Below are 24,514 nucleotides of genomic sequence, written 5' to 3' on the forward strand. Positions count from 1 at the left end.
AAGTCCCAGAACAGGGCTTCTGGGTGCTGCGTTCTGGGGGTGGGTGACCCAAACCAGGCACAGGATGGTTCCCAAGCAGGGTGGCTCAGCTCGTGGCACGGCCAAAACAGAAACTGTCTTTGCAGCTCAATTTTATTGTTTCTTTATAAACTTCCTCTCACATGGAGGAATATATTGTTATAGTCATTAGCTTATCTCTTTTTTTTTTTTTAAACTCTATGCTAACAGCAATGGAGCCAAGAGGAGGAAAAACATAAGCTACGATAGAAAGGCACTTAGAACCTGTTAAAATACTGATATCCTGGAATGTGCAACAACAAACCCACAACAACAACACGTACACCAGCCCTTTCGAGCCTGGTCTATCACCGAGTCACATGCTGAGCTAATGTCACCTTCCAGTGCCCTGTTCCTCTGCTCCCTGGGCTTGAGTCTCAAACCCCTCACCCCCAACTGGGGATTTAAGGCCTGGGTCCTGGGTGGGGCCCGAAGAAAGGAGACCAGCTCCCTCCTGCTTTGCTCACAGCCCCTTCAAGGGGCAGAGCCAGCACTGCGAGGCCCTGTCAGGGCAGGCCGGGTCAGGGTGACCCCTCTAGGACAGAAGGGCAGTCCAGGAAAGGGTGGGGTCTGCAGGCTTGCTAACCACCCCGATGCTGGCCTGCAGCTCCCAGTCCTACAGCAGGGGAATGGAGTGCTTGGTCATGTGGCCAAGGACCAGGCAGGCCTTGGAGCCAGAAGTCCTGGCTGCCAGGCCAGCACCTCCCAGGTGGCACCAGGCCACCTCCAGGGAGGAACAGCAGGGGCTCAGGGTGGGGAAAGCATATGTGCTGCGGCCCCAAGGCCTGCTAGGGTCAGGCTGTGGGCTGTAGGGCATATGGAGCACCAGCATCCTTAGCTTATTCTGGCCCATGCCAGTGAAAGTGGGGGACAGGGGGGTACCTCTAGGAGAGGCTCAGTTGGGAGGAGCCAAAGCCAAAGGAAACAATCATGTTTTAAATCCAGGCACCTTCCTCCAGCTTCCCCTCCCCAGGCACAGAGTTGGGGCCCTCCCATGGCCATCCCGGTTTGCTTTACCACCCCCAAGCCCGGGGCTTTCTGTCCATGGCCTCTGGAAAGGTCCCATGCCCAGCACTGGCCTGGAGCCCTACCCCTCCTGTGTGCTGGCTGTGACTTGGCACCCCCAGAATTGGGGCTGTGTCCTAGCCTGGGGTTGTCCCAGCCAGCCTCCCATCTCCTGACACCCTGCAAGCTTCCATGGTCCCTTGTGTGGAGTGGCACTGCCCTGGGCCAATCCTGGTCCCACTTGCCCCCTGAGCCAAGCAAGGGCCCAAGGTCCTGGCATCTCTCTTCCTCGCTTAGGGCTTTGCTCCCCACATCCCCAGGACTCCCTGAAAGGAGAGGGAGAAGGCCCAGTAGTGAAGGGGCAGGTGAGTGGTCAATGGGCCCCTCACTTTGGAGAGTGTCCAGCCTGGACAAGGGGCTGACCCTCCATGCTGGCTCTTTCCGGACAGGCTAGTGGTGAGGGGCAGCTGGCAGAGCGGGCCTCCCTCTCGGAGTTTGGAGGCGCCTTGTCATAGGGATAAGGTGGCTTTTTCCTGTGGCTTTGCCTGCGTCTGTCTTGCTCTCCCTCTGGAGGGTGGGCCAGAGGGAAAGGGGTCCAAGAAGCCCCCAGAGCAGGGGCCCAGAGAGCCTAGGCAGGACGGGAACATGGCTGGCAGGTGGTCATGGCAGGGAGGGGGCAGGTGACCTACCCAGGCTGGTGACTGGATGAGGGAGGTCCTGGATGAGGGAGGATGGTGGAGGGCCAGGGCATCTGAGGACTAGGTGAAGGAGAGGGCAGGGGGTAGGCTGGAGGTGAGCGAGGCCTCAGCACCCAGGAGCACAGCTCTCCCTGGCTAGCAGGACCAGCTTCCCCTCCGGAGCCTGGGACACCACCAGTGACCTTCTAGCACCATCCTTGCTGCCCAGCTTGTCTGGGGCTGGGTCTGCCTGGGGGACACAGCCAACCAGGCCCCAGGGGCAGGAGGACATTATTGCTATTTCGCAGAAGAGTTTCCGTTCGTCGGGGGCAGGGGGCCGGGAGCTCCTAGCTGGGCCGCAGGTAGCTGTCCACCAGGCGGGTTCAGTTCACCACAGCCGGCTTGAGCAGCACGGAGCCTGGAGGGATGACCACCCAGCCCGGAGCGAGTGCCTCTGGGCTGCTGGCCGCCGAGCTGACGCCCGTGGACAGGTCCAGCACGGTGCCCGGCAGCAGGGGGAGTCCGTCAGGGCTTGGCCGGGAGCGGCTGTTCTCAGTCCTCTCGAGGGGTGTCTTGCGGCCCTCCACGCCCAGAGACCTGGCTGGCACTGCCACGCGCCCCTTCTCCCCCTCGGCCTTGCCGCCAGCGGAGCCAGCGAGGAGGGAGACCACAGGCAGGCCCAGTCCACCAGCCCCAAAGGGTGAGGGCAGCAGCGGGTTCTTGGCCAGATTGAGGGGCAAGACGGGGCCCGGCAGCCCGGGGCCCATGCCCCCTGCACCCCCACCGCCCCCGCTATTGCCACACGCCAGGGCGCTGAGGTCAAGGGGGCCGGGGGCCAGGGGCAGGGGCAGGCCAGGCAGGCCGGGGCCTCCAAAAAGGGCAGCAGGGTTGGGGATGATGATCTGGGCTCCGCTGACATAGGGGCCGCCATCGGGGGTGGGCAGCGGTGGCTTGGGGGGCGGGCGCAGTTGCAGGAGCTCTTGCTGCTCATGAGACACGAAGTGGCCGTGGGCCTTGATGTGCTTGCGCAGCGAGCTGGGGTCCGTGTAGCGCTTGTGGCAGCCGGGCATCTTGCAGTAGTAGGGCTTGTCCACGTAGTGGGTGCGCGTATGCTTGAAGCGGTCGCTCGAGTTGGAGTAGCGCTTGTTGCAGCCCTCGTAGGGACACACGTAGGGCTTCTCACCTGCAGGGCAGTGCCGGCGTGAGGGGCCTCTCCCCAGCCCAGCCTCCGCACTCCCCCCCCCTCCCCCCGGCCCCAGAGAGCTCCCGGAGAGTGGGGACTCTCTGACGTGGGCGGTGGCGTCCCTGGCACCTGGCACGAGATCTCTTCCCAGCTGGGGGCAGCAGGGCACAGGCGCTGAGCAGCCGGCCTGGTCCCTGGTCACACCCCAGCCCTGCCTGTGGCCTGGTGGCGTGCCCTCGGCCTCGGTCCCGTGCTTCAAATTGTGGGTGACAGCGACCACCTCCACCGGCAGGACCACACATTTGCTTCCACACTTCCAGGAAGACCCTGCTGGGACGTGGCCCACCGTGAGCGCTGCAGGAAAGCTCGCCGGGCTGTGTTCCGGCTCTGGCTCCGGAAAACGCCTCCACATTTACTAAACGTTGGTCGGGGAGCCACTTCTAGGCTCTGAGCCTTTGCAGTGTGGCCGGCCCCAACCAAGCTGTGCTGTGAGCGTAAAACACACGGGGTTGGGGGGGAGGGAATACACACCAGATTGTGATTCCACAGACTTCGTGCAAAATCTAATGTCTCATTGACAGTCTTTTAATATATCGGGTTTGAGAAAATACATCATTGCAATTCATTTCTTTCCTTTGTACTTTGTGTAATGCGGCAATGAGGATGGGTTTTTTTGGTGGTTGGGAAATTGAAAGTCAGGTATGTGGGCGTGTCACCAGGCTGGCCCCACCGTGTGCTTGGGCAGAGCCAGGAGGAGGCACACGCCGCCTCACAAAGCCTCACAAACAACGGTGCTGAGTGCCTCTGAGTGCGGCGCCTGGAGATGTGTCTGTGCCCCAAGGGCGGATGCAGAGGGGACCCGCGGGAGAGGCTTCGCCCATAAGTGGCACTCGCAAAGCGACAACCGCACAGTGAGATGCGTCCCTCACCCCTTGACTGCCCCGGGGCCAGCCCTCCAGCCCAGCCACTCACCCGTGTGCGACCGGTTGTGGATCTTCAGGTTCTCCAGGCGCGAGAAGCTCTTGCTGCAGGTGGGGCAGCGGTGTGGCTTCTCGTTGGTGTGCGTGCGGATGTGGATGAGCATCTTGTACCTGCTCCAGGGAGGGCACGGTGCAGGGGGAGGGGGGGGGAGAACCTCGACTCAGTTCGCGGGACTCCGGAGCCCCTCTCCCCCGGCCCCCCTCTCGCCCTCCCTCACCTGGCGTTGAAGCCGCGGCCGTGGCGGGCACAGCCCTCCCAGTGACAGCAGTACCCTGCGTCCTTCTCGGGCTTGACGTGGTAGTCGTTGACGTGATCCACCAGGTCCTGCAGGAGCTCGAAGAGCTGGTTACACTGCGGGGCCGGGGAAGGTTCTGAGTCTACGCGGGGCTGTGCACACTGACCCCGGTCTTCCTGGCCACCCCCCCACTCACCTTGGCCCAGCGACACACCAGCTGCTTGGGCAGGGGTAGCTCTGGTGAGAGGCACTTGTCCTTGGGGGCGGTGAGGAAGGAGGAAGCAGGCAGGTGCAGGGCCCCCCCGGAGCCCAGAGGCAGGAAGAACTGGAACGAACTGGGGACGCCATCCAGATAGCGCAGCGGCTGGAAGTCCTAGGGGGAGAGGGGAGGGACAGAGCTGGTCAGTGCACCCTGCTGGGCCAGCAGGTCCCCACCACCCCTGTCTCCTGTGGCGGGTTGTGTCCCCCATGAGGACATGTCCCAGTCCCAACCCCCTGTACCTTGGGTGTGACCTTAGTTGGAAATAGGGTCTTTGCAGATGCAGTCAAGGTCATACTGGATTGGGGGGCACTAAATCCAGTGACTGATGTCTTCATAAGAGAAAGGGGGATTTGAACACAGAGACACAACAGAGAGAAGAAGGCAAGGTGACACCAGAGGCAGAGATTGGAGTGACACAGCTACAAGGCAGGGAACGCCGGGAGCCAAGAGAAGCTGGAAAGAAGCGAGGAAGGATTCTTGCCAGAGCCTTGGGAGAGAGCACAGCCCTGTCGAGATCTCGATTTCAGGCTTTAGTTTCCACAACTGTGACAGAATAATACATTTACGTTGTTCTAAACCACCCAGTTTGTGGTCCCTTCCAGGAAACCAATACACCTCTTTCCAGAGCCCTTATGCCCTCCTCACCGGGGCGGTGGGCACTGCAGGCAGGTCCCCATTGCCCTGGCGCTCAGGGGACAGCGAGCTGCTGCCATTGGGGGAATCCAGCCCAGATGGCGGTGACAAGCTGAGGTCCACCAGAGGGGCAGCCGAAAAGCGTCCCTCTACCTTCTCGGGGAACTTGGGGTTCAGCAGGAAGCCTAAGAGAGAAACACTGTTCAGAGGTGCTGGGGCTGAGGGTCCTGTGAGTCTCCCACCACGACCCTGGAAGCAGATGCCACCCTCACACCCCTGGACCACCCTGGGACCCCACGCATCTAGCAGCAGGCTGCGCACCTGACCAATGTGGCCCGCATCACCATGAGAGTTCAGACATCGGTCAAGATAAAGAGTGGAAAGTACCCATTGAACAGGAACTTGAGGCCAGACCCCTGGCTTCCTGTCATACTGGTAGGTAGGGACCTTTCGGACTTTTCCTGGGCCCCTTCCTGATTCACTGCTCCCTTCTGGAACACCAGGCGTTGGGGCCAGGATGCCTCCAGAGCCTTACAGCTCACATGTGTAGGTCGGGTTTTCAGGGTTCGGTGGAGGCAGAGTGGGAGTCCTGAGCCCCAAGCACCCCCTGAGAAGATCTTGCTGGGTTCGGTCCCCAATCTCTACTGACCTGACCTCAGAGCCCAGGAGTTGGGTCACAGGGCCTTGTCACTACTTGTGAATCCCCTGCCCCCTGCCCCCCCCCCCTTACCGGCCCCTCTGTGTCCTCCCGGAGGCCTAGTTTGAATCCTGGCTCTGCTGTGCCAGCTTCATGAACTGGGCAGGTCATTTGCCTCCCCCTGGGGACATTGTCACTTCCAGAGACAAACTGCTAAGGATAAATGGACAGAGCTCTAGGCTGAAAGCTGCTAGGGGCTGTGGACATCCTGGTGGACACACCCTAGATATTCTTCCCACTGCCACGGCTTCACTGGGACCCGAGACCTCCCTGCCTACCGGGGGTGCTGTACCTGAGGGCGGGGAGCCTGGAGAGCCTGGGGTGGGGCTGTCGTCCACCAGGCCGAGCTCCCTGTGCAGAGCTCGGTGCCGGACTGCACTCAGCGCCCTCTCACGCTTTTCTCTCGCCGCCCGGAGCTTGGTGATGCTCAGCTTCAGGTCGAGCGGCTCGTCCAAGGAGTGCATGGTGATGGGGGGCTGGGTAGGAGGTGGCTGCAGGCAGCGGGGGGATCCCAAGCTGGTTTTCAGGCAGGAACCTGGGAGAGGACAGGAGCTGTGTTGTGAGACTGTGACCTCAGGCTTCTCCTCGGGCTGCACCCGTTGAAGCCCACAGGGGACGGAGCATGGATGTCCCGCAGTGTGAAGGCCATCTCCCTGGGAAGGGAGGCCCTCTGAGTGGCTCTGGTCCAGGGGGCAGGAGGAGAGCCAACCACCTATGGACAGCTTCCATGTCCGCTGCCCTCAGGTCTTTTCTGGAGGCAAAGCTCAGAGAGTCCATTCAGCCATGAAACTGAGTTTTAGAGACACTGCCTCAGGTCACAGAGCTAGAAAGTGGCAGAACTACCAGGTTCCAGGCCAGATCTCCCTGGAAATGGCCAGCCATGTCCCAAAGGTTATTTCTGACCGAGGGAAAAGTGCTCGGGATCACATGCCCGGTTTGAGCCTGAACACCCAGAACCAGACCAGAAGAGCAACAAGTATCTTCCAAGGCAGCCGGGAGTGGTCCCTTAGCTACCAGTTGCCAAGGGCTCACTGTGCTGGGCCCAGGCAACTGTGACCACCTGCAAGGGAAGAGGGCTGAGAGTGTGTCTCGGGCAAGCTGCAAAACCTGGCCCAAAGGATGGGGGTGCAGACAGGTGGCCTTGCCTCCCAGGTGAGGTCCAGAGAGGTGCCCATGGGCCTGGGACCCAAAGAGCTCTGGACCGCCACCAGGGGGCAGCTGGGGACTGTGATCCAGGCAGGGTAGCCAGGGACAGGGTTTGGAGGGAAGTGGACCAGCGCTGGTGATTAATAATAACCATATATATATATATATATATATATATATATATATATATACACATATACACACACACACATATACACACACACACACTTTTTCAGTGGCGGTGATATTCTTTTATTGTAAGTTCTCATGCTGTTATTTTCACTACTTCCTTACAAATTCTCAATGGTGTCATTTTCTTCACGTACAAATGACAGGCGAGCAAGATCAACTCTCTATTCCAAACTCAACCTTTTTCCAGGGGCAACCTTTCGCATGTGGTCAAAAGTGTTTCCTTGCATTTGTTCATTGAGAGGATCACACCCTGAAAATCTATCTGCTGAACAAGCTAACACTGTGAGACACTCTACATCATTCACCAAATCCACGTTTGCATAATTCAACACAGGACATCCCTGTAACCACCACATGGTAAATGACCGTATATTTCAGTGTCTGTCAGTCTCTGCCTGGGAATCGGAGTGGCCCACACATGTGCAGACCTGCTTGATGCAGCAGGAAGGAGGAGGGCAGCCCCCACGTCCCCACTCATCCTTTTTCCAGGCCAGGCACCTCAGCAACTTAAAACAGTTTTCTCTGTTTTCATGTGTCTGCACTGACATGCTCCACGTCTGCCAAGACCCTCCAAACACACAGGGAACAAGGCAGCCCCCTCCCTCGATTAGGACCCTCTGCTTCTAGGACATCCCAAGACCCCACCAGCACATGGCTGATAGCAGAGCTCACGGAAGGGCAGCTGCACTTGGTGGTGGGGCCCCATCTGTGACTTGACTTGTCCCAGTTAAACTGCATCAGGTGGGAGCAGTCAGATCTGTCTGGATTTGCCCCCCAGGCCATGTAGGGCCAGGGACTCCCAGTGATGCAAGCAGGGCTGGCATCAGGCTGCCACCCTGTCCTTTAGGAGTCCCAGACCCAAAGTGGGCAGGTGGGTGAGTGACAGTGATGGATGGATCTGGGCCCCTTCCACTCTCTCTCTGGCTGGACAGGGAGCTGCCCTCTGCCTGACCCCCCTCCCCCAGTTATGTCTGTCTGTGTGTCTGCCTGTCCCTCCACCTGTTTATTTTTAGACACAGGCCCAGTCCAACCTCCCTGAAGCTCCTCTGTGCTGGGAGCCTGGAAGGGAGGAAGGAAGTAAATATTTATGCTGATTAAGAATTCAGGAGCCAGGAAGGGCTGGTGGCCTGGTCCTTCAGCTGGCCTAGGGCCACAGGCCTCCCCACAGCCTCTGTCTCCATCCCCCACCACCAACTGGACCTTCTGGAGAAGGGGACCATGAGGGCAGGATGGTTTGGAAACTGGGAACTCAAACTGACACTTCCATTGGTAACCCTGCCCAGGTAACATCCTTTGGCATCTGCCCTACTGGCTTCTGCCCCAGGCCAGAAGGGGTCCAAGGGAGGGGCCCTAACCTGTGGGTCACCTTGTTCTGAAGACCTGCGGGAGTCACTGCCTCAACCTAGAACTGGGGAGGGCCCTTAGAGGAGCCTGTTTCCCACAGCCGGGCAAGCACAGCACCCAAGGTGGGAGTGGGGACTCCAGCAGCCCCCTTAATCAGCAGGCTCAGTCCCCAGAGAACCACCTCCTGCGTGCACGCGCGCGCGCGCGCGCGCGCACACACACACACACACACACACACACACACACACACACACACACACACAACTTCCTGCCACTGGGTTCTGCCCCCGGAGGCAGGGGTTCATCTGGATGGAAGCCAGAACCCAGCCCAGAAGCCCAGCCCCCCACTCCTGGGGAAGGAGCGAAAAGCCACCCCACAAGCCCACACTTCCCAGCACACCCAGCCTCAGGCTGGCCCCACCCAGAATTTTCCTCCTAAAGGTGGTCCCACACCAAGGGGAAGACCCCCATGACCGGTCTTCCGTCCTGACCTTAATCAGCCTCAAGGTGTCCCCTGCCACTTCCCACCCCCAGCTTGCAGGGGCCATTTCTGAACTGGGGCTCTGCTCTTTGTTCCGGGGCTGCGTGGAGTGGGGAAGGTGAGAGCCAGGGTGGCACGCTCCCGGGATTCTGAGGCGGTCGGCATGGCCTGGAACCCTGGGGGCTGGCGCCGTGATCACCTCCGGAGGCCAGCCACGCCAGCACCCGATTCGACGCTCTGGACAACCAGGTGGGCTGGGGAAGCGGGCCCCCGACCCGTTTCCCAGAGGCGGCCAGGGACGCTCCGAGGGGTGACGTGCCCGGCTCGGAGGGAGCAGGCGAGTTTCGGAACCAGTGGCGGAGCCCGGAGCCCGCAACAGCGGGGCAGCGACGCGGCGTCCGGGCTGCCGGGAGCGGGCGGGCGGGCAGAGAGGCGGCGCCGAGGTGGTCGCGCTGCCGGGCGCCGCGCCGCTGCTCCAGCTGCGCAAGGAACTAATTAGAGCCCAGGGAGCTGGAGGAAGCGGGGCGGCGCGGGGACCACCGGGGCGGCGGGGCGGGCGCGGGACCCCGGCCGGCCTCCCCGCGGGGCGCGGGACCCCCCGGGGCCCGGCCCCCGCCCGCCGCGCCCGCCCCGCCGGCCCGGCCCAGACAATGGCCGCTATTGTGCGCCAGCCGGCCGCCGCGCGCAGACGGCCCCCAGCTGCAGCGCCAGGCGAGCGCCCCCGCCCGGCCCGGCCTACCTGGCGGCCGAGCCCACCCGCGGCGGGCGGGGCGAGCGCGGGGGGCGGGGTGGGGGGGGGGGAAACGGACTCCACCAGGGAGCTGTGGCCTGGGGTGGGACGCACGCTGGTTGGGGGTGGGGGGCGGTCAACATCCGTCCAACACCTACCATGTGTCAGGCACCGGCTGTCCATGGATTCTTGGAACCCTCTAAAACCCCTACTGGGAGTAGATGCCCACGACGACCATGGGGAAACTGAGGCTCGAGCTCACCAGGCTCGGGAGTGGGCTGGACTCTGCTGTGGATAAAGGCCCTCCTTCCCTCCTTGGAGGAGGGCGGCTGGTTGGCCAGGGAGCTTGGAGGGGTGCCTGTGTGGGTGGAGGGGATAGCTAGGCATACCCACCCTGAGAAGCTCTCAGGGGCTCCTTGCCGAAGCGAGAGAGAGAGAGAGAGAGAGAGAGAGAGAGAGAGAGAGGTCAGAACTCTCTGTACGATGGGGGCTCTCCCTGCGCATGCCACAGCAGCCTGGGGCCATGTAAGAGTTACCCCTTATTCCCAAGGCAGTCCTGAAACTGCCCTTTGGTCAACCATGCCCATCTAGCTAGAGTTTAGGGACAAGGGCCCAAGATGCACCTCTCAAAAGTCCAGTGGCTTTCTTGATATCTCATGTAAAGGGGAAGTAAGTCCCTCCCCCCCACCACCACCACTTGCTCCATGGGTTCCCTGGTGTTCGGTGACTGGGTCATCACTATCAACATGCTGTTCTCATAAATGGGGAAACTGAGGGCTGGAGGCGGAAGCGAGCCCACTGCAAGCCATGAGCGAATATTACATTACAACAGGACCAACAGCCAGCTGTTGGTGGTGAGGCAAAAAGCCAGCACCTGTTAAAGCAGGTGCTGGTCATCTCTATTTTACGGATGCAAAACCTGAAACTCAGATTAAGTGACCTGTCCAAGGTCACACAGCTTGTCGGTGGAAGGACTGGCTTTCTAGCCCAGGTGAGTCCAGAAGCCCATGTTCACTACTGGCCCCTCCTGTGCTCACTGGGGGAGGGGAGGCGGGGGAAGGCAAAGGTGCTCCAGCCGGGCACACCCTCCCTGCCCAGGGGTTTGTGAGAGCTAGGTACAGAGCCTAGGAGGGGCAGCAGCAGTGGGTGGGCGTTGGAGGGGCCAACTCTGGTGGGGGGGTGGTGCACAGGGAGGCTTGGAGAGCTGAGGGCAGATATGCTGCCAAAGCAAACGGCCCCACATTCCTGGGAACTGCTCCGGCTCCCTCCCTGCTCTGGCCAAGAGCTCCACCCTCCTGGCAGCCCAGCAGCAGGGGCTGGGGGCAGGGGCAGAGCCCATGTCTCAGCACCCCCCCTTCCTGACCAGGCAGCAGAGCACGCTCCAAGTACGGGTCAGACCACCTGGGTCTCCAACTTGGCTCTGCTACTTCCTGCCCATGTGTCTTAGGGCAAGTCACTTCCCCATCTGAGCTTCATTGTCCCCACCTCTGAAATGGGATGACAGTAATAGTAATAAGACACCCCTCACTGGGTTTTGGGTAATGATGCACACATCCTATAATTTCTTAATGTCTCCCATTATTATGTAATAATCATCAGTTAAAACAGTGCTGGGCACATAGTAGGTACTTGATCAGACTTGTTGAATGAACTGTCACCATCGCTGAAACCTCCAAGCTTTGGCTGGTCTGGAGCTGTGAGGACAGCTGAGTGGGGATCATGATCATCCCCGCTGTACCCAGAGACACCAGAGTCTCACTCTCACCTGGGCCCACATGGCCTTCATTTTACGGTGCAACTAAACAAGCTTGTGCCTCTCAGAAAGCTTCAGGCCTCTGCTGTCCTGTGGAGTGGCCACAGCTGACCCTAGCCACCTTCCAGAGCCTGACTGCATCAGAGACAGAGGGAGGCCCTGGAGAGGCGGTGTGCGGTCCAGGAAGGAGCAGGCCTCCTCCCGGGACCCAGGGGAGGGGCTTATCCTGAGGCCTCTAGCAGCAGGCCCCGGGAGAGGGGCCAGGGCAGGCAGTACTTCCTGGAAGAGCAAGGGGGTTGCCCTCCCTGGGAACCTCACTCAGCAGGCAGGCCCCTCCCCCACCCAAGGTGGGCCCCCAGCCAGCCCCCTCCATCACCCCCCCCAGACTCCCCTGGGTGGGCAGACCCCACCCAGGTGGGAGTGCAAGTGCCCCAAGTGACCCCGCCAGGGATGAGGTCTCTGCCCTCAGCTCTGGGGGCCTCAAGAAAGCCCTCAGCTGGGCAGCACCTGAACAGGAGTGTGTGCCAGGATCCTCACTCTGGCATGTTTAGATAGTGCTACCCAGAGCCAGGCTAGCTGGTCCCAGTCCCCTGAGCTCCCACCCCTGCTGTGGGGCCTCAGATGGGTCCTTGCTGCCCCCTCTGAGCCTTGGGTGGAAACATAGGTACAGTATAAGGTGCCCAGCTCACTAGGGAAGGTGGGGACTCGGGACGCCCCGCAGGGAGAGCCTGGCCCAGCACTTGGTACACGGGAGGTGCCAGCGACCAGTAGCCCTGAAGATTCTTGTTCCTGGCTCTGGGCTGGGGGTGCCCCATGCAATCATTTGGCCTGCCAAGCTCACCCAGATAGTTCAGGCAGTGCTGAAGCTGGAAGGCTCACCACAGCTGGCTCCCCGACCCGCAACGCCCCTCACCAGTCCTGGCTTCCCAGGAGATGCACTTCCTTCCCTAGTGCCACCAGGCTGGGGGGTTAGGGAGGAGCAACTCCCACACGGGCCCGGCCCACATGTGCACACTCACACAGATGTGCTGGCCTGCCCAGCTGCGACAGCCAGCCTGGCACACAGGCCCCCCAGGCCTAGTGGCTTCTAGGCCCCCATCTCACAGCCTCCACCCCCTACTGCCCGCCCGCCTGCAGCCACCTTTGCACAACTATGTCTGGTATTTTCCTGTCTGCCCAGCTTGCGGGGTAAGGGGGGGGGGGGGGCCTGGGGCTATGAGCACTGCCTGCACCTGGGCCTCAGCCAGGGGCGAGCCCGCCAAGCAGCCCCCACACCCGCCCCCGGGGTTGGGAAGGGAAGGGCTGGGCCCAGGCTGCCCAAATCCCTGGGAGGGGCTGGCATGGGGCTTGGGGAGCCAGACAGGGACACACACCCTTTGAGGCCTAGGCAGGAGGAGGCCAGGCCCTGCTAGGCAGCACTGCCACTCATGGTGGACAGGCAGGGCTGGGCACCCCGCCAGAACCCTCTGGGGCCAGGAAAGGCAACGGCCAGTGTCCCATAGGACATGGACGGGCACCCAGTGCACCCGGACATACAGGCATATGCATGCGTGTCACACCTGTGCTCTAACACCGTACACACAGGACATAGCACGGGACCGGCATCAGGGGCTGGGACCCAGGAGTGAGGAGGAGCAGCGGGGATGAGGCCCAGTCCCCAAAGGGAAGGAAACCCTGCACTTCCCCAACTGAGTCTGGCTGCAAGACAACCCAGTGAGTACCTCCCGAGTCTGGGGGGCGGGGGGGGGGGGGGGGGGAGCTCCTGCCCACGGCCCATCCCTCCCGCTACCCTGGGATGAGCACCAGGTCCACTGAACAGCACCTGCCAGCTGCGGGCAGAGGCGGGCAAGGCGGGCAAGGCGAGCTGGACTTTGGCCCTTCCCTCCCTCCGCCTCATTTACCCCATCGCTCAGTTACGCATTCCAACACCAGGCCCTCCACCCAACTCAGTTCTGGGGCCCACAGGTGAGCGAGGATGAAGGGCGCCCCGACCTCAGTGGGGGCAGGCTTGGCGTGGGCTGCTCCCGAGAAGAGGGGATGTGGGGCGAAGTGCTGGGGCAGACTGAGCGTCACATCCTAACTTGTTTTGTTTTTAAGTTTATTCATTTATTTCTGAGAGAGAGAGCGCGAGTGAACACAAGCAGGGTAGCGACAGAGAGAGAGAGAGAAAGAAAGAGAGCGCCACAGAATCCAAAGCAGGCTCCAGGCTCTGAGCTGTCAGCAGAGCCCGACACAGGGCTCAATCTCATGAACCAGGAGATCACGCCCCGGGCCAGAGTTGGGCGCCCAACAAACGGAGCCACCGAGGGGCCCTCTAACTTGTTCTGAGAGCCAGACAGGCCAGTCTGCCGCCCGCTCACCATCTCCATACACCCTCCCGGCCCTGCAATTTGGCTGTTACCGTTCCCATTTCCCAGAGAGGGAGGTGGAGGCTTTGAGAGCTTCAGTCATCTGCTGAAGTCACACAGCTTATAAGGAGCACATCTTGGGGTTCACTTCCAGGCCCCAAAGCCCACACGCTTTCTGGGCCCAATGCTGCAGAGGCCTGGGGGGTGGCACCGGCTGACCTTCAGCAAACCTGCCTCACCCAGAAGAGGGGGCCCAAGAGGGAGGCTGGGCCAGGACCTGGAGGGCACCGGGGAGCCACAGAGTGTTCCACACAGAAAGTGCCCTCTTTCTTTCCAGCCTAGAGGCTCCTGTCCCCAGGCTCTTCCCTGCAGCACCTCCTTTTTCAGGATTCCCTTTCTCCCACGAGCTCGAGCTGGATGCTTGCTCACCTCTTGGGTGCCAGGTTCTGGTGACAACCTTCCACATTTGCATATTCTCCTCCAGCTACCCGCCCCCTCCTGCCCCTTCCTGCGGCAAGTCTTTCCTGATTCACCCTGGCCAACCACAGACTCTTGCAGCTGTACATGGGCTGTTCTTCCAGGTGCCTGACAGCTGAGCAGAGGACCTACTTCTGTCCCCAGGCTGCTGAGGGAAACATTCCAGCCCTGTAGCAGCCCTGTGCTGCCTGCCACATTCATCTGGGGTCCAAGTCCTCACTAATGCCACAATGTCACCAGCTTTTTTTTTTTTTTTAAGTTTATTTATTTTGAGAGAGAGAGAAAGGGAGTGTGAGTTGGGGAAGGGGCAGAGAAAGAGGGAGAGAGAGAATCCCAAGCAGGCTCCTCACTGATAGAGGGGGCTTGAACTTACGAACCATGAGAACATGACCTGTGCTGAAGTCGGATGCTCAACTGACTGAGCCACTCAGTGTGAACGGTGCTTGAGCACACCTTGGGTGCCTGGCCCACACACAGAGTGTCATATGCGCTGCCCCCGACCTTTGGCCCCAGGAACTTACCCCTGCACCTGTCATTCAGAGCCTCATTCCAAGAAGGGAGTCCTAGAGCAGGTGACGGCCTCATGGAACAGACAGACCACTGTACTTCTTCCCACGGCCCCCACACCGAGCTCACTCCTTCCACCATCGGGAACGGGGCAGGGATACAAAGTGCTGGGGGTGCAGAGCCAGAAAACAGGCCTGCCCCACTCTGATGTGGGCAAGGCTCTGAGCCTCAGTTTCCCCACCCAGGAAGGGAGAGGGCTGGCCTAAAGTGAACTGGAGCCCCAGCACCCTAAGCACTCCCTGAACAGCACCAACACACCTGCCCTCTGCTTTTCCTGAACACCTGGCACTCAGTGACCGTCTCCTGAGTGAATGACTCCATTTGTGGTGCCCACCAGCCAGGTGAGGTGGGTACGTATGGAGGGGCTGAGGCTCAAAGCAGGAAGTGGCTGGCCCAAGGTCAAGGTGAGGGGCAGGGCCTGGGCCTTGACACAGAGGGTTCCTTCTCCCTGTCCAGGGCAAAGGACCCGGGAGCAGACCTGGACAAGGACGGGGTACCAGCAGTGCCCTGGTTCAGCTGGGATGACTGGAAGGGCCTAGCTCCTCCAGCTTCTCTGCTGCCACTTCCACCCGGTGCCCGCATAGAACCCACCCCAGAGCTGCCTTCGAGCAGGCCCAGCAGGGGCCCTGCGCTGAACTCTGGACTCCTCCCCCCTCCTTCCTCCCTGCCACCGCTGCCCCCGCCCCTCCCCACTCCTTCACTCTGGGCAGCCGAGCAAGTCCAGAAGCTGGGGGAGGTCTTCAAACCCAAAGGGAAACATCCACTGAGTAGGGGCCTGCCGGGCCTGGCCTCCTTTGAGCCCATGTCCGCTCCTAGGACCATGCCGGGTGACCACTAGGTATCCTGAGGTGGTGCTGGGGGCCTGGCCTGAAAGAGGGTGGGGCTGGCAGGCAGACAGAACTGGGGATGGGGGGGACTTTAGAACGGACAGGACAATGGAGGGCCCCACAGCCTAGGGGGAGGAGGACATCACAGCTCAGGGGCAGTCAGCCCGCAAGTGTGGGGATGGGGGTTGGGGGTTCTGGATGCAGGAGGTAGTAGCTCAGGGGAGAAATGGCTTAGGCAGGCTGGGACTTGCCAGCCAGACCCAGATGGACGATGGGGAGAAGGGAGGGAGAGAGGCTTCCTCCGGACGCAGCTGCCCCCACGTCATGCCCTCATGCCCCTGCAGGGGATGGGGGTGGGGGTGGACAGGAGTGGAGCTGAGAGGATTCCCTGGTTGAACCGGCATGTCAGGGGCCAGGGCCTGACGGTCTTAGGCTCTAGTCCCCCTCTGTCCCTCCCTGACCCCAAGTGACCCCAGGCCAAGCCCTCAAATCTCTGAGTTTCAGTCCCCCCACACACACACCCAGCCCCCACCGGCAGCCTCCTCACTCCCAGGGTCCCAGCGGGGCACTAGCCTGTGAGTGCATTTGTGCAAAGGAGACAAGACCCTCCTGTCAGCTGGGCAGGATTGTTTTCCCAGGGCTGACTCAGGCAGCTCAGCAGTCTCCTGGGGCCTCTGTAGCCTCCCACCCGCCCTTGGCCATGACTGGAGGAGGGGGCCAGGGGCCGGGTCAGTCCCCTCCCCAGACAGCCATCTGCCAAGGCGGGAGTACGTGTGCACACACATGTCACATGCTCCATAGTGGGGCCCTCCTTGTGGCGAGTACTACCTGGCTTCCCAGGCATTGAAGACAAAGGGCCTGAGGAAGCCCCTGCCTCTCCCCTCACCCCCACTGGAAGATTCTCAGGCCATCAGCCCATCCCCCACCAGGGGCATCTGGAGCAGATGGGAAGTCCTCCCCCCACCCAACACTGGAATCACTTCACATCCCTGTGCCCCCCAGGCTCCTCCCGGCCTGACCACCAGTTAACCAGAACCTTCCATCCCATCTGGGAGGGGGAGAAGGAGCAGAAGGCCAGAGCTCCCACCCCTCAAGATGCCCAGAGCCAAAGCTTCCGCCCTGCCTAGCCTGAGGGAGCTTAGAGAGAAGCATCCTAGCCAGGATGGGAGGTCAGGCCTCCGAGGCTCCCCGGGACCAGCTGTTTGGAGGACCCCACCCTGGGAGGGTCCCATAGCACCAGAGCTGGAATGGGAAGAAGGGCCGGGGACCCCTATGGACCTGGGCCAGACCTCACCTCCCCCGTAGAGCGGTCTGCAGCTAAGGCCAGAAGGGTGCCCGGGAAAGGGTGGAGTCTTGGGGCCCATTGTCCACAGCTGCTGGGGCCAGCTTCGGCTCCCCTCAAGAGCAGGGTCCCCTCTCATCTCAGGCTGGGAAACCGGCCACAAGATAGCCCTCCCCCAGCCATGGCAGACCTGGGAACTCAGGCCCAGAGGCCCACTGGCCCTTGTCCATCCTAAGCTCAGTCCCTTCATTTGTGAAATAGTGAGCACAAGATCCTCCTCACGAAATTAATGCAATTTCAGGTGACAGACGTCAACACCTGCAAAGTTCGCTGGGCCACTGGAGGCACTGTGCTGATTTTTTCAGGGAGTTGTTCCCCCTGTGAAGTTCTATCCCCCATCCACTTCACCAATCCCACCCCCACCTCCCCAGGGACCGAAGCTGGCATATTTTTATTAGTTGCAGCGACAGCAGGGGTTTCGAGGGCAGAGTTGGAAGCCAGAGAGAAACCTGGGACTTTTCTAGGCTGAGGCCTTACATAGGAACCCCTAGCAGCACATCCTTTCCTGCTCTGGCATCAAAACTTCAACCCCAGCCAGTCAACAGAGCACTAGAGATCCTAGGAGACGTTGAAAATGCTGAGTCCCTGCCCCTAGCTCCACCTGAATCAGAATTCACCAGGGTGATGCTGGAGCCACTGGGGCAGATGTGTCCCAAGGGCCTTGCAAAAGCTGTGGTCCCCCACACCCAGGCTAGGTGGCAGGCTGGGGAAAGGCTATGTGTCCCATCTCAGAGAGGTGAAATCCCAGACATATGTCCGGGCCGCCCATTTCTATGACCCTTTCACAAGGGAAGCAACCAGGCACGTAGGATCTGCATCTTTCTGGCTGGCCCTTAGGTGCCCCCTCAGCCGCCAGGAACACTCCCCACCTCTGGGTTAAGGTGGGGGGACCACCTGGCACCTTCCACGGGTCACCCTCTGGCCTCAGTCATCTGTGTGAAATATAAAATGACAATAATAACCCTGAATGGAGGAAGGGGTTGAACAATAATCCTGAATAGAGGGAGGCTTCTCGGCAGCCTCGGAAAAAGCAGGGCCCCTATTCCACCCGGCCCAGGGCCTCTCCACTGCAAGCCCAGTTCCCCACTCGGGTGAGGGGCCTCCACAGTCTCCCCCTGGAACACAACCCGGAGAGGCATCCGGTGCGGCAGAGGAGAGGCGAGGGCAGCCATCTTGTCCCCTCAAACCCCAATGTGCCTCCCAGCACCAGGGCCCCACCCCAAATGCCTCCCAAAGAGCTTAACTGCAGGCCCCAGCCCCAACATCTGGTCCCCCAGCCACAGCTGTCGCCACCCTCCCTCATCCTGGGATTGCCCCAAACTCTGCCCGGCACCCTGTCCCCACCCCCTCGCCCAAGTGGGAAATTCGGATTCCAGGCAAGTCAGGGTAGCTGAAAATGCACATGGGAAAATGTCCTCAGGAAAACACATTCTTCCTTCTATACCGCGGTTCAGACCCTGGGAGGATTAGGTGGCAGAAGACACTCCCACCGCCTGGGGCCAAGGCCAGGCCAGGGAAGGAGGGGAGAGGAGAGTGGGGGCCGCAAGGTGTGGCTGAGAGGGGTCTAGGCTCCCCAACAGGCCCCGAGGAGGGGCCCTGGCAGAGCTCTGTCTTCCTGCAGGCCAGTGTGCCCTCCAAGGGCACTCCCAGCAAGGGGAGCCCAGGCTGAAAGCATTGCTGTGGCTACCCGTTTGCAGCTGGCTTTTGAGAAACAACAAAAGCTTTGGGGGGACGCGGTTCACACGATTGTTTGAAATGAGGTTTTTGGATGTCTGTGGCATCCAGTTATTCATACTGGCTCCACCCACGGATAATTGAGAGTTGGCTTTTGTTGGCCTGACCCCCCTTCTCAGTCCCCGCCCCCCCCCCACCAAGTCTTCTCAGGGACTCCAGCTCAGGAAGCTCACCTTGTCTGACCTCTTTCTTGGTTTTGCAGATGAGGAAACTGAGACCCAGAAAGGGGAGGAGCCGGCCCAAGGACCCCAGGGAGTTGGTGGCCTGGCCAAAACTCAAATCCAGGACATCAGATTCCCAGGCCAGGGGCTTTTCCCACTCATCCTCCAGGCTGTGGCCTGGCTCCAGCGAATCCCCCAAAGCCACTGACTCCAAAAGCAGTGGTGCCTGGAAGTGGGGTGACTCACTGTCTGGCTTTCTGGGGCACCCCCTCCCCATCAGTGAGGGAAGGACTGGCAGGTGTCCCTGTTTAGAGAGCCAGAAGCAGGGAGAGGCCCCCCAGGGGACCTGGGCCAGGGTCACCCAGGGGCCGAAGAGCCCCAGCTGGAGGGATTTAACACCAAAGGTCAAAGGTCACAGACAGGGAAGGGCCGGCAGGCACTAGGGGTCAGAGGGTCAGCGCTAATGGCAGCTCCGGAAAGGAGGGGGAGGGTAAGGAGCTAAGGAAAACAGGGCTGCTTCCAAGGGGTCCCCAACCCCCATAAACTGTGCCCCAACCCCCTGGCATCTGCCTCTGCTTGGCTGGTTGCAGAGAGGGCCAAATAGAGCTCTGGTGTGGGGTTGTAAAATGGGCTGGGCTGGAGCTTGGAGAGGGGTGTCCTGGGAAGGGCTCCCCAGGTGCAGCCCCTCCCCCAGAGTGGGCCAGGGCCAGCTGGGAGGCCCAGCCCAGACCCAGAGGGGAGAAGGAGGAGCAGAGGGGGAAGGCTCCGAGGTCACGGGGAGGGATGGAGGGATGTGTGGGCTGGGCTGGAACAGCTGTGGCACTGTGGCACAAGGAGTAGGGCTTGGAGAGGGCTGGGTGGGTGGGCAGACTTGAGGGGCCAGTCTCCCCTTCCCTGCATTTGGGAGCTGAGGAAGGCCGGGGGGAGGGGGGGGGCGCAGAATGTCTCCTAGCTGCTTTCTAGCTTCAGCGAAGCCCCACCTTTCCTCCAGGATGCCAGGACCAGGCGTGTGAGACCCTCAGGATGGCTACCTCTAAAGACCACAGCTCGGCCCCTGTCCCTGGCCTAAACCAAGAGCCACGATGAGAGCCCAGGCCTTGGCCAGGTCCTGGGCTTCCCTGGCTGCCCCCTTGGTGTCAAGCGTTCCCTTCAGAGCCAAGATCCCAGGCTGTGATGGCCGGGGGCCCAGGGCTCCTCCCAGGATCTCTTCCCGCTTCCCAAGCCCCAGGGCAGGGCCAGGATCCCTGCAACCATCACCGCCTGGGGGTGGCCAGGCCAGGCGGGCCCTCCTGGACCCGGGGACAGGCGGCATGCTGCCCTGCTGTGGCCTGAGTACCCGACTGGCCAGGGCAGAGTGCCAGGGGCTCCAGGTGCCAGCTTGGATTCCAGCCCCACTCCAGGGGGCCTGCGGGGAAGCAGGGTGCCGGCATCTCCCTCCCTCGGGATGCACCTGCCTCACCCCTCCCCCACTCCCTTCAGACCCTCCTTCAGGCCGGCTGGATACCCCTGCCCTCATCACTTTTCCAGGCTCTTCTGCTTCCCCCTGGGCGGCGGTGGATGAAAAAGTGCCATACAGGACTGCAGTGTCCCAGTCCTGACGCGGCAGTACCCCCTGTCCTGACCCCCAGGGACGCCTTCCTTCCCCTGCCCCCCCAGGAAGGGCCGGGGCTGGCCAGGGGCAGCAGGGGGGAGACTTTCCGGGACAAGGGAGGAGACACCTTTCAAACCCCGTCCTAGAAACAGCCCCAGCGCAGCCGTGGGAAGGGGCGGCTGCCCGGCTGCCCCAGACAACTTCGTGCCCAGGCTCCGGGGGCCCCCTCTCACCCCGCAGCGCGCCCCCACCGCGGCCGCCCAACTTCCCCGCCGAAGTTTGCTCCCGCCCCGGGCCCGGCCGAGGCTCGGCCCGGCCTCCGGACGGAGGGAGGGAGGGAGGGAGGAGAAAGACGGAGAGACGGAGGGACGGGGCCGGGGAGCCGGCGAGGGAGGGAGCGCGCGAGCGAGGGAGCGAGGGAGCGAGCGCAGGGGCCCCGGCGAGGGCTCACAATGGCCCGGGGCGAGGCGCCGACGCGGGAGGAGGAGGCGACCCTCGGGTCCCGCAGCCCCCCGCAGCCCCCGCGCGACAGCCCAGCCCCCCCGCCCAGTCCCATCCCCACCGCGCGACGCCGCGGGGCTTCCTACCTCGGCGGCGGGGGCGGTCGGGCTCCCGGCTGCGGGCTCCGGCGGTCTGGGGGCGGCGGGGGAGCGAGCGGGGGAGGGGCCGGGGCGGGCGGGGGCCGGGGCGCGAGGCTCACGCGGCGCGGGCTCCCCTGGCACGGCCGCCCGGCGCCCGGCCGCTCCGCCACATCTGCAGCTCGGGCAGGGAAGGTGGCCGCGGCGGCCGGGCCGTGCGGGGATGTCTTAGAGAGGGAGGGAGGAGGGAGGAGGGAGGCGGCGGGGAGGAGGGCCCGGCGAGCCGCGGAGGAGGGGGGAGGAGGAGGGGCGCGGGGGGCGGCCTCGCTCCCTCCTCCCTCCCCCGCTGGTTCCCTCGCGCCCGCCCTCCCAGCAAACCCCTTTCGCCGCCGCGGCCCCAGGCCCGGGGCGCCAGCTGCCAGGCGGGGCGTGCGCGTCGGGGGGAGGGGGCGGACGGGAGCCGGCGCTGGGCCGGGGGAGGGGAGGTAGGGCGGCGGGGCCGCGGGGAGCGGGCACCGGGAGGGAGGGGGCGGCGGGCCGCGGCCGAGCGACGCGCGTCCTCCTCGGCTCCATCCCCCGAGTCACCACCCCCCCCCCCCCGCAGCCCCGCCCCCGGCCCGAGGGCAGCGCTGGGACACGGCCCGGAGGTGGCCTGGGGGTGGCGCGGGGCGGGGGGGTGGGGGTGGGAGGGATGTCCCGCCCTCGGGGAAGCCCGGGGAGGGGGCGGGCGCGCTGATGACCGGAGGGAGGGCGTGCGGGCCCAGAGGAAAAGCCCCGAAGACCGGGAAGATGGAGGAGGTCGTTGCGGCCGAGGGGGCGGGGGCCCCTAGCCTCCCTCCCGCGGGGTCACCTTGGCCAGGCCCCCCGCGGCCACGGGCGGCGGGGAGGGCGGCAGGAATGCCTCTCCGCAGGCCCTGATTTCTCCGCCCAGCCCAGTTCCAGGAACGCGCGGGCAGCGCCCGGCAGGCAGAGGCCCCGGCTTCGGATTCAGGGAGGCGCAAGCCAGGGTTCGAGGCCGGGATGAGCCCCTCCCTCCCGTCCCTCGCCGGGCTGGTCCCCGCCTTGCCCTCGGCCTCAGTTTCCCACCCGGTAGAATTAGGACGAGGTCGGGCCGGGAACAGTCCTGGCTTCCGCTCGGCCCCAGTCTTGGTCCCAGCATTTGGGACAACCTGCATCCCCAGCCTGAGCGCCGCGGGGGTCCTTGCTCGCTCTGGGACCTTCCGCGTCCAGCGCGGCGCCCGCGGTTAGGACGCGCCGTGGGAGTGGATGCCGGCGAGTGCGAAAGCCCGGCACCCGCACCCGCTTAAGCTGTTTCTCCCTCCTGATGTTGAACCCAGGCTCTGAGTTCCTGAATGTGTCTTGTTTGGGCCAATCTGGAGCCCCCGCCCAGTTATCTTCCTGCTGCTCTGCTGTCAGGTGGCAAATCTTGGTTCAAAAACAGTCCTCCTGCTATTGGCCAGCCTTGCCGCTTCACAGTTGGCCTTGAGGAGCCCAAGAGACGAAAAGCATCCTCTATAGGTGAGGCATCTAACTCCGGGTGTCATTACGCCTTCGTTCGTGTATTTGATGCTGCTGTCTCCCGCCACAGCCCGAGGCCGGTGGGTCTTGATCACGCAACATCCTCAGCTCTTGGTACAGAGCTTGGCACCTAGTAGGTGCTCAAGACGTGTTGCACGGATGGTCATAGGGTAGGTGCTCATTATATATTAAGCGAATGTACATATAGTAGGTGCTCATGACTGTTGCGTAAAGGGACACAGCTGGTGCTCTTAAACTTTTGCATGGACACATGGTAGATGCTTATTATATTTTAGGCAAATGGATACACAGTTGATGCTTATGACGGTTGCATAAATGGACACATAATAGGTACTCACGATTTATGTGAATAGACACAGAGTAGGTGCTCATGAACTGTTGGGTAATACATGAAAGGCCTGTAGGCCGAAGAGTGGCGATTTAGAGGTGACCTCCTCTGCCCCCACCCCACCCCACCCCACCCCGATTTCCCTCGTGTGGATAATGTGGAGTGAGACCGGGTTAAACATTAGCTGGCAGATGGGCCTGGGGGCAGGCCAGCTTTGGGACCTAGCACCTTTCAGGAGGGGGCTGTTAAGGGCCGACTCTCGCGGTCCGCGGATCAGCGGGTGCGTGGGGAGGGGTGGAGGCTGAGGGCCGCAGAGCGCCCCCTCCCGGCGCGCCGGGGATCGCGACTATGCTGCCCGCAGGGCGGCCTTGCATCCCGGGGCAAAGTGTTGTTCGACCTCGAAGGGAGGGGGAGGATGCGGGGGGTGGGGGGGCGAGAGTGAAGACAAGAGTGACCACCTCAGCTGTCCTTGCCCTCAGGGGTCTTACAATCCAGTAGGACCTGAATCCAATGACCAGGTAAGTCCAATGACCTCTGCACCTTGAGGGGCGCTTGACCATAAGAAACCTTCACCCTGGGAGGGCCTTTCTCAATGTTTTTCTACACACACTAGTTTTCATGGACAAGCAGGTTGCTCGCAGTTGGAACTCTGAGCTGGGATTTCCCACCTTGCTCCTTTCTAAGGTTGTTTTGGAGATTAAATGAGGTACATTCTTAACACATATTAGCCATCACTACCTAGTGTCCACAATTGCAGGACCCAGATGGAGTCCCTTTAGCTGCCAATAACCCCCTAAATTTGGCTTTTGCAAATCCCACAAGAGTGAAGAACTATATAATATGGGTGGGGCTGACCCGACCCAGAAACCCCCAGTTCTCAGCCAGATGAGTTTTTTTCTCTGTACTGTATGGCTCACTTTTATTATATTCACTGTAACCCTGAGAGTGTGTCCTATTATTATTCCCATTTTATAGAGAAGGAAACTGAGGCACAGAGAAGTAACTGGGCCAAGGTCTTAGAAGCTAGTGAGAGACATGGTCCAGATTGCAGTCTCAGCTGAGCTGATTCCAAAGCTTGTGTTATAACACACTATCTCCCTGGGGCATCAGAAAAGTTATGGGGTGGGGGTGCAGGACATCTGAGAGGGCCAGGCTCTGAAAGGATTTTTTGTGGGGGGTTGTGCTTTTCCAGGAGGCAACGCCTGCTATAGCAGTCACACCAAGCTTGGCTTCCTCCTTCTTAGTGAAAGGTGGGTAAGAGGGGATGTCCTCCCCCCCGTCCTATCACCTGGGCTTCCTCCCTCTAAGAGTCCTTGTTCTGAGCAACCCTCCTTTGCTACCTGTTCCCCTCTCCTGTGTTATGGACCGTCACCCCTGCTAGTACTAAACCAGAAGTTCCCCAACTTACAGCAAGAAGGCAGCCATCTGCAAGCCAGGAAGAGTGTCCTTACCAGGAATTGAATCTGCCAGCACTTTGATCTTGGACTTCAGCCTCCAGAACTGTTGGAAATAATGTGTGTTGTTTAAGCTACTCCATCTATGTTATTTTGTTATAGTAGTCTGAGCTAGGATAATTGCTGAAAGATATATTTGGGGGGCTGAATCTGGTCCCTTAAACTTTCAACAATAAACATTTATTGAACATC

At 61.4% G+C, this 24,514-nt stretch overlaps 1 protein-coding gene and 2 long non-coding RNA genes across 14 annotated transcripts; 2 read left to right on the top strand and 1 right to left on the bottom strand.

The window, feature by feature from the left end:
* Positions 1-114: 114 nt before the first annotated feature.
* GLIS2 (GLIS family zinc finger 2) lies at positions 115-21,159 on the bottom strand. 8 transcript variants are annotated; one of them, XM_086692174.1, is made up of 8 exons: positions 21,011-21,159; positions 6,023-6,265; positions 5,046-5,218; positions 4,335-4,511; positions 4,121-4,254; positions 3,895-4,016; positions 3,052-3,252; positions 115-2,922 (listed from the first exon to the last, which is right to left on the bottom strand). In XM_086692174.1, exons 2-8 carry the CDS (start codon positions 6,192-6,194, stop codon positions 2,123-2,125), a joined length of 1,779 nt encoding a protein of 592 aa, XP_086548300.1. In that variant the 5' UTR covers positions 6,195-6,265; positions 21,011-21,159; the 3' UTR covers positions 115-2,122. The 8 variants fall into 8 exon arrangements, with proteins under 8 accessions (XP_086548300.1, XP_086548296.1, XP_086548298.1 ...); XM_086692170.1 differs by lacking the exon at positions 21,011-21,159 and adding an exon at positions 9,782-10,245; XM_086692172.1 differs by lacking the exon at positions 21,011-21,159 and adding an exon at positions 9,782-10,244 and having other exon boundaries at positions 3,052-3,249.
* On the top strand, positions 8,445-21,228 carry LOC147573164 (uncharacterized). Its single transcript, XR_015245500.1, has 3 exons — positions 8,445-9,142; positions 12,961-13,089; positions 14,954-21,228. It is a non-coding gene; the product is annotated as an uncharacterized LOC147573164 (long non-coding RNA).
* A 470-nt stretch (positions 21,229-21,698) lies between these two features.
* On the top strand, positions 21,699-24,514 carry LOC147573165 (uncharacterized). 5 transcript variants are annotated; one of them, XR_015245491.1, is made up of 4 exons: positions 21,699-22,689; positions 23,348-23,386; positions 24,061-24,118; positions 24,250-24,514. It is a non-coding gene; the product is annotated as an uncharacterized LOC147573165 (long non-coding RNA). The 5 variants fall into 5 exon arrangements; XR_015245490.1 differs by having other exon boundaries at positions 23,348-24,118; XR_015245488.1 differs by having other exon boundaries at positions 24,061-24,514.

Source organism: Puma concolor, chromosome E3 (assembly GCF_028749965.1).
Source record: "Puma concolor isolate L17-30 chromosome E3, mPumCon1.1.hap2, whole genome shotgun sequence".
Lineage (NCBI taxonomy): Eukaryota > Metazoa > Chordata > Mammalia > Carnivora > Felidae > Puma > Puma concolor.

Excerpts from the sequence above, each read along its gene's own strand:
- GLIS2 (XM_086692170.1), bottom strand. The coding sequence starts at position 9,806 with ATGGACAGCCGGTGCCTGACACATG. Across the intron at positions 4,512-5,045 it reads CTGCAGTGCCCACCGCCCCG|GACTTCCAGCCGCTGCGCTA; the intron begins GTGAGGAGGGCA and ends CTCTCCCCCTAG. Across the intron at positions 2,923-3,051 it reads GGGAAGAGATCTCGTGCCAG|GTGAGAAGCCCTACGTGTGT; the intron begins GTGCCAGGGACG and ends ACTGCCCTGCAG.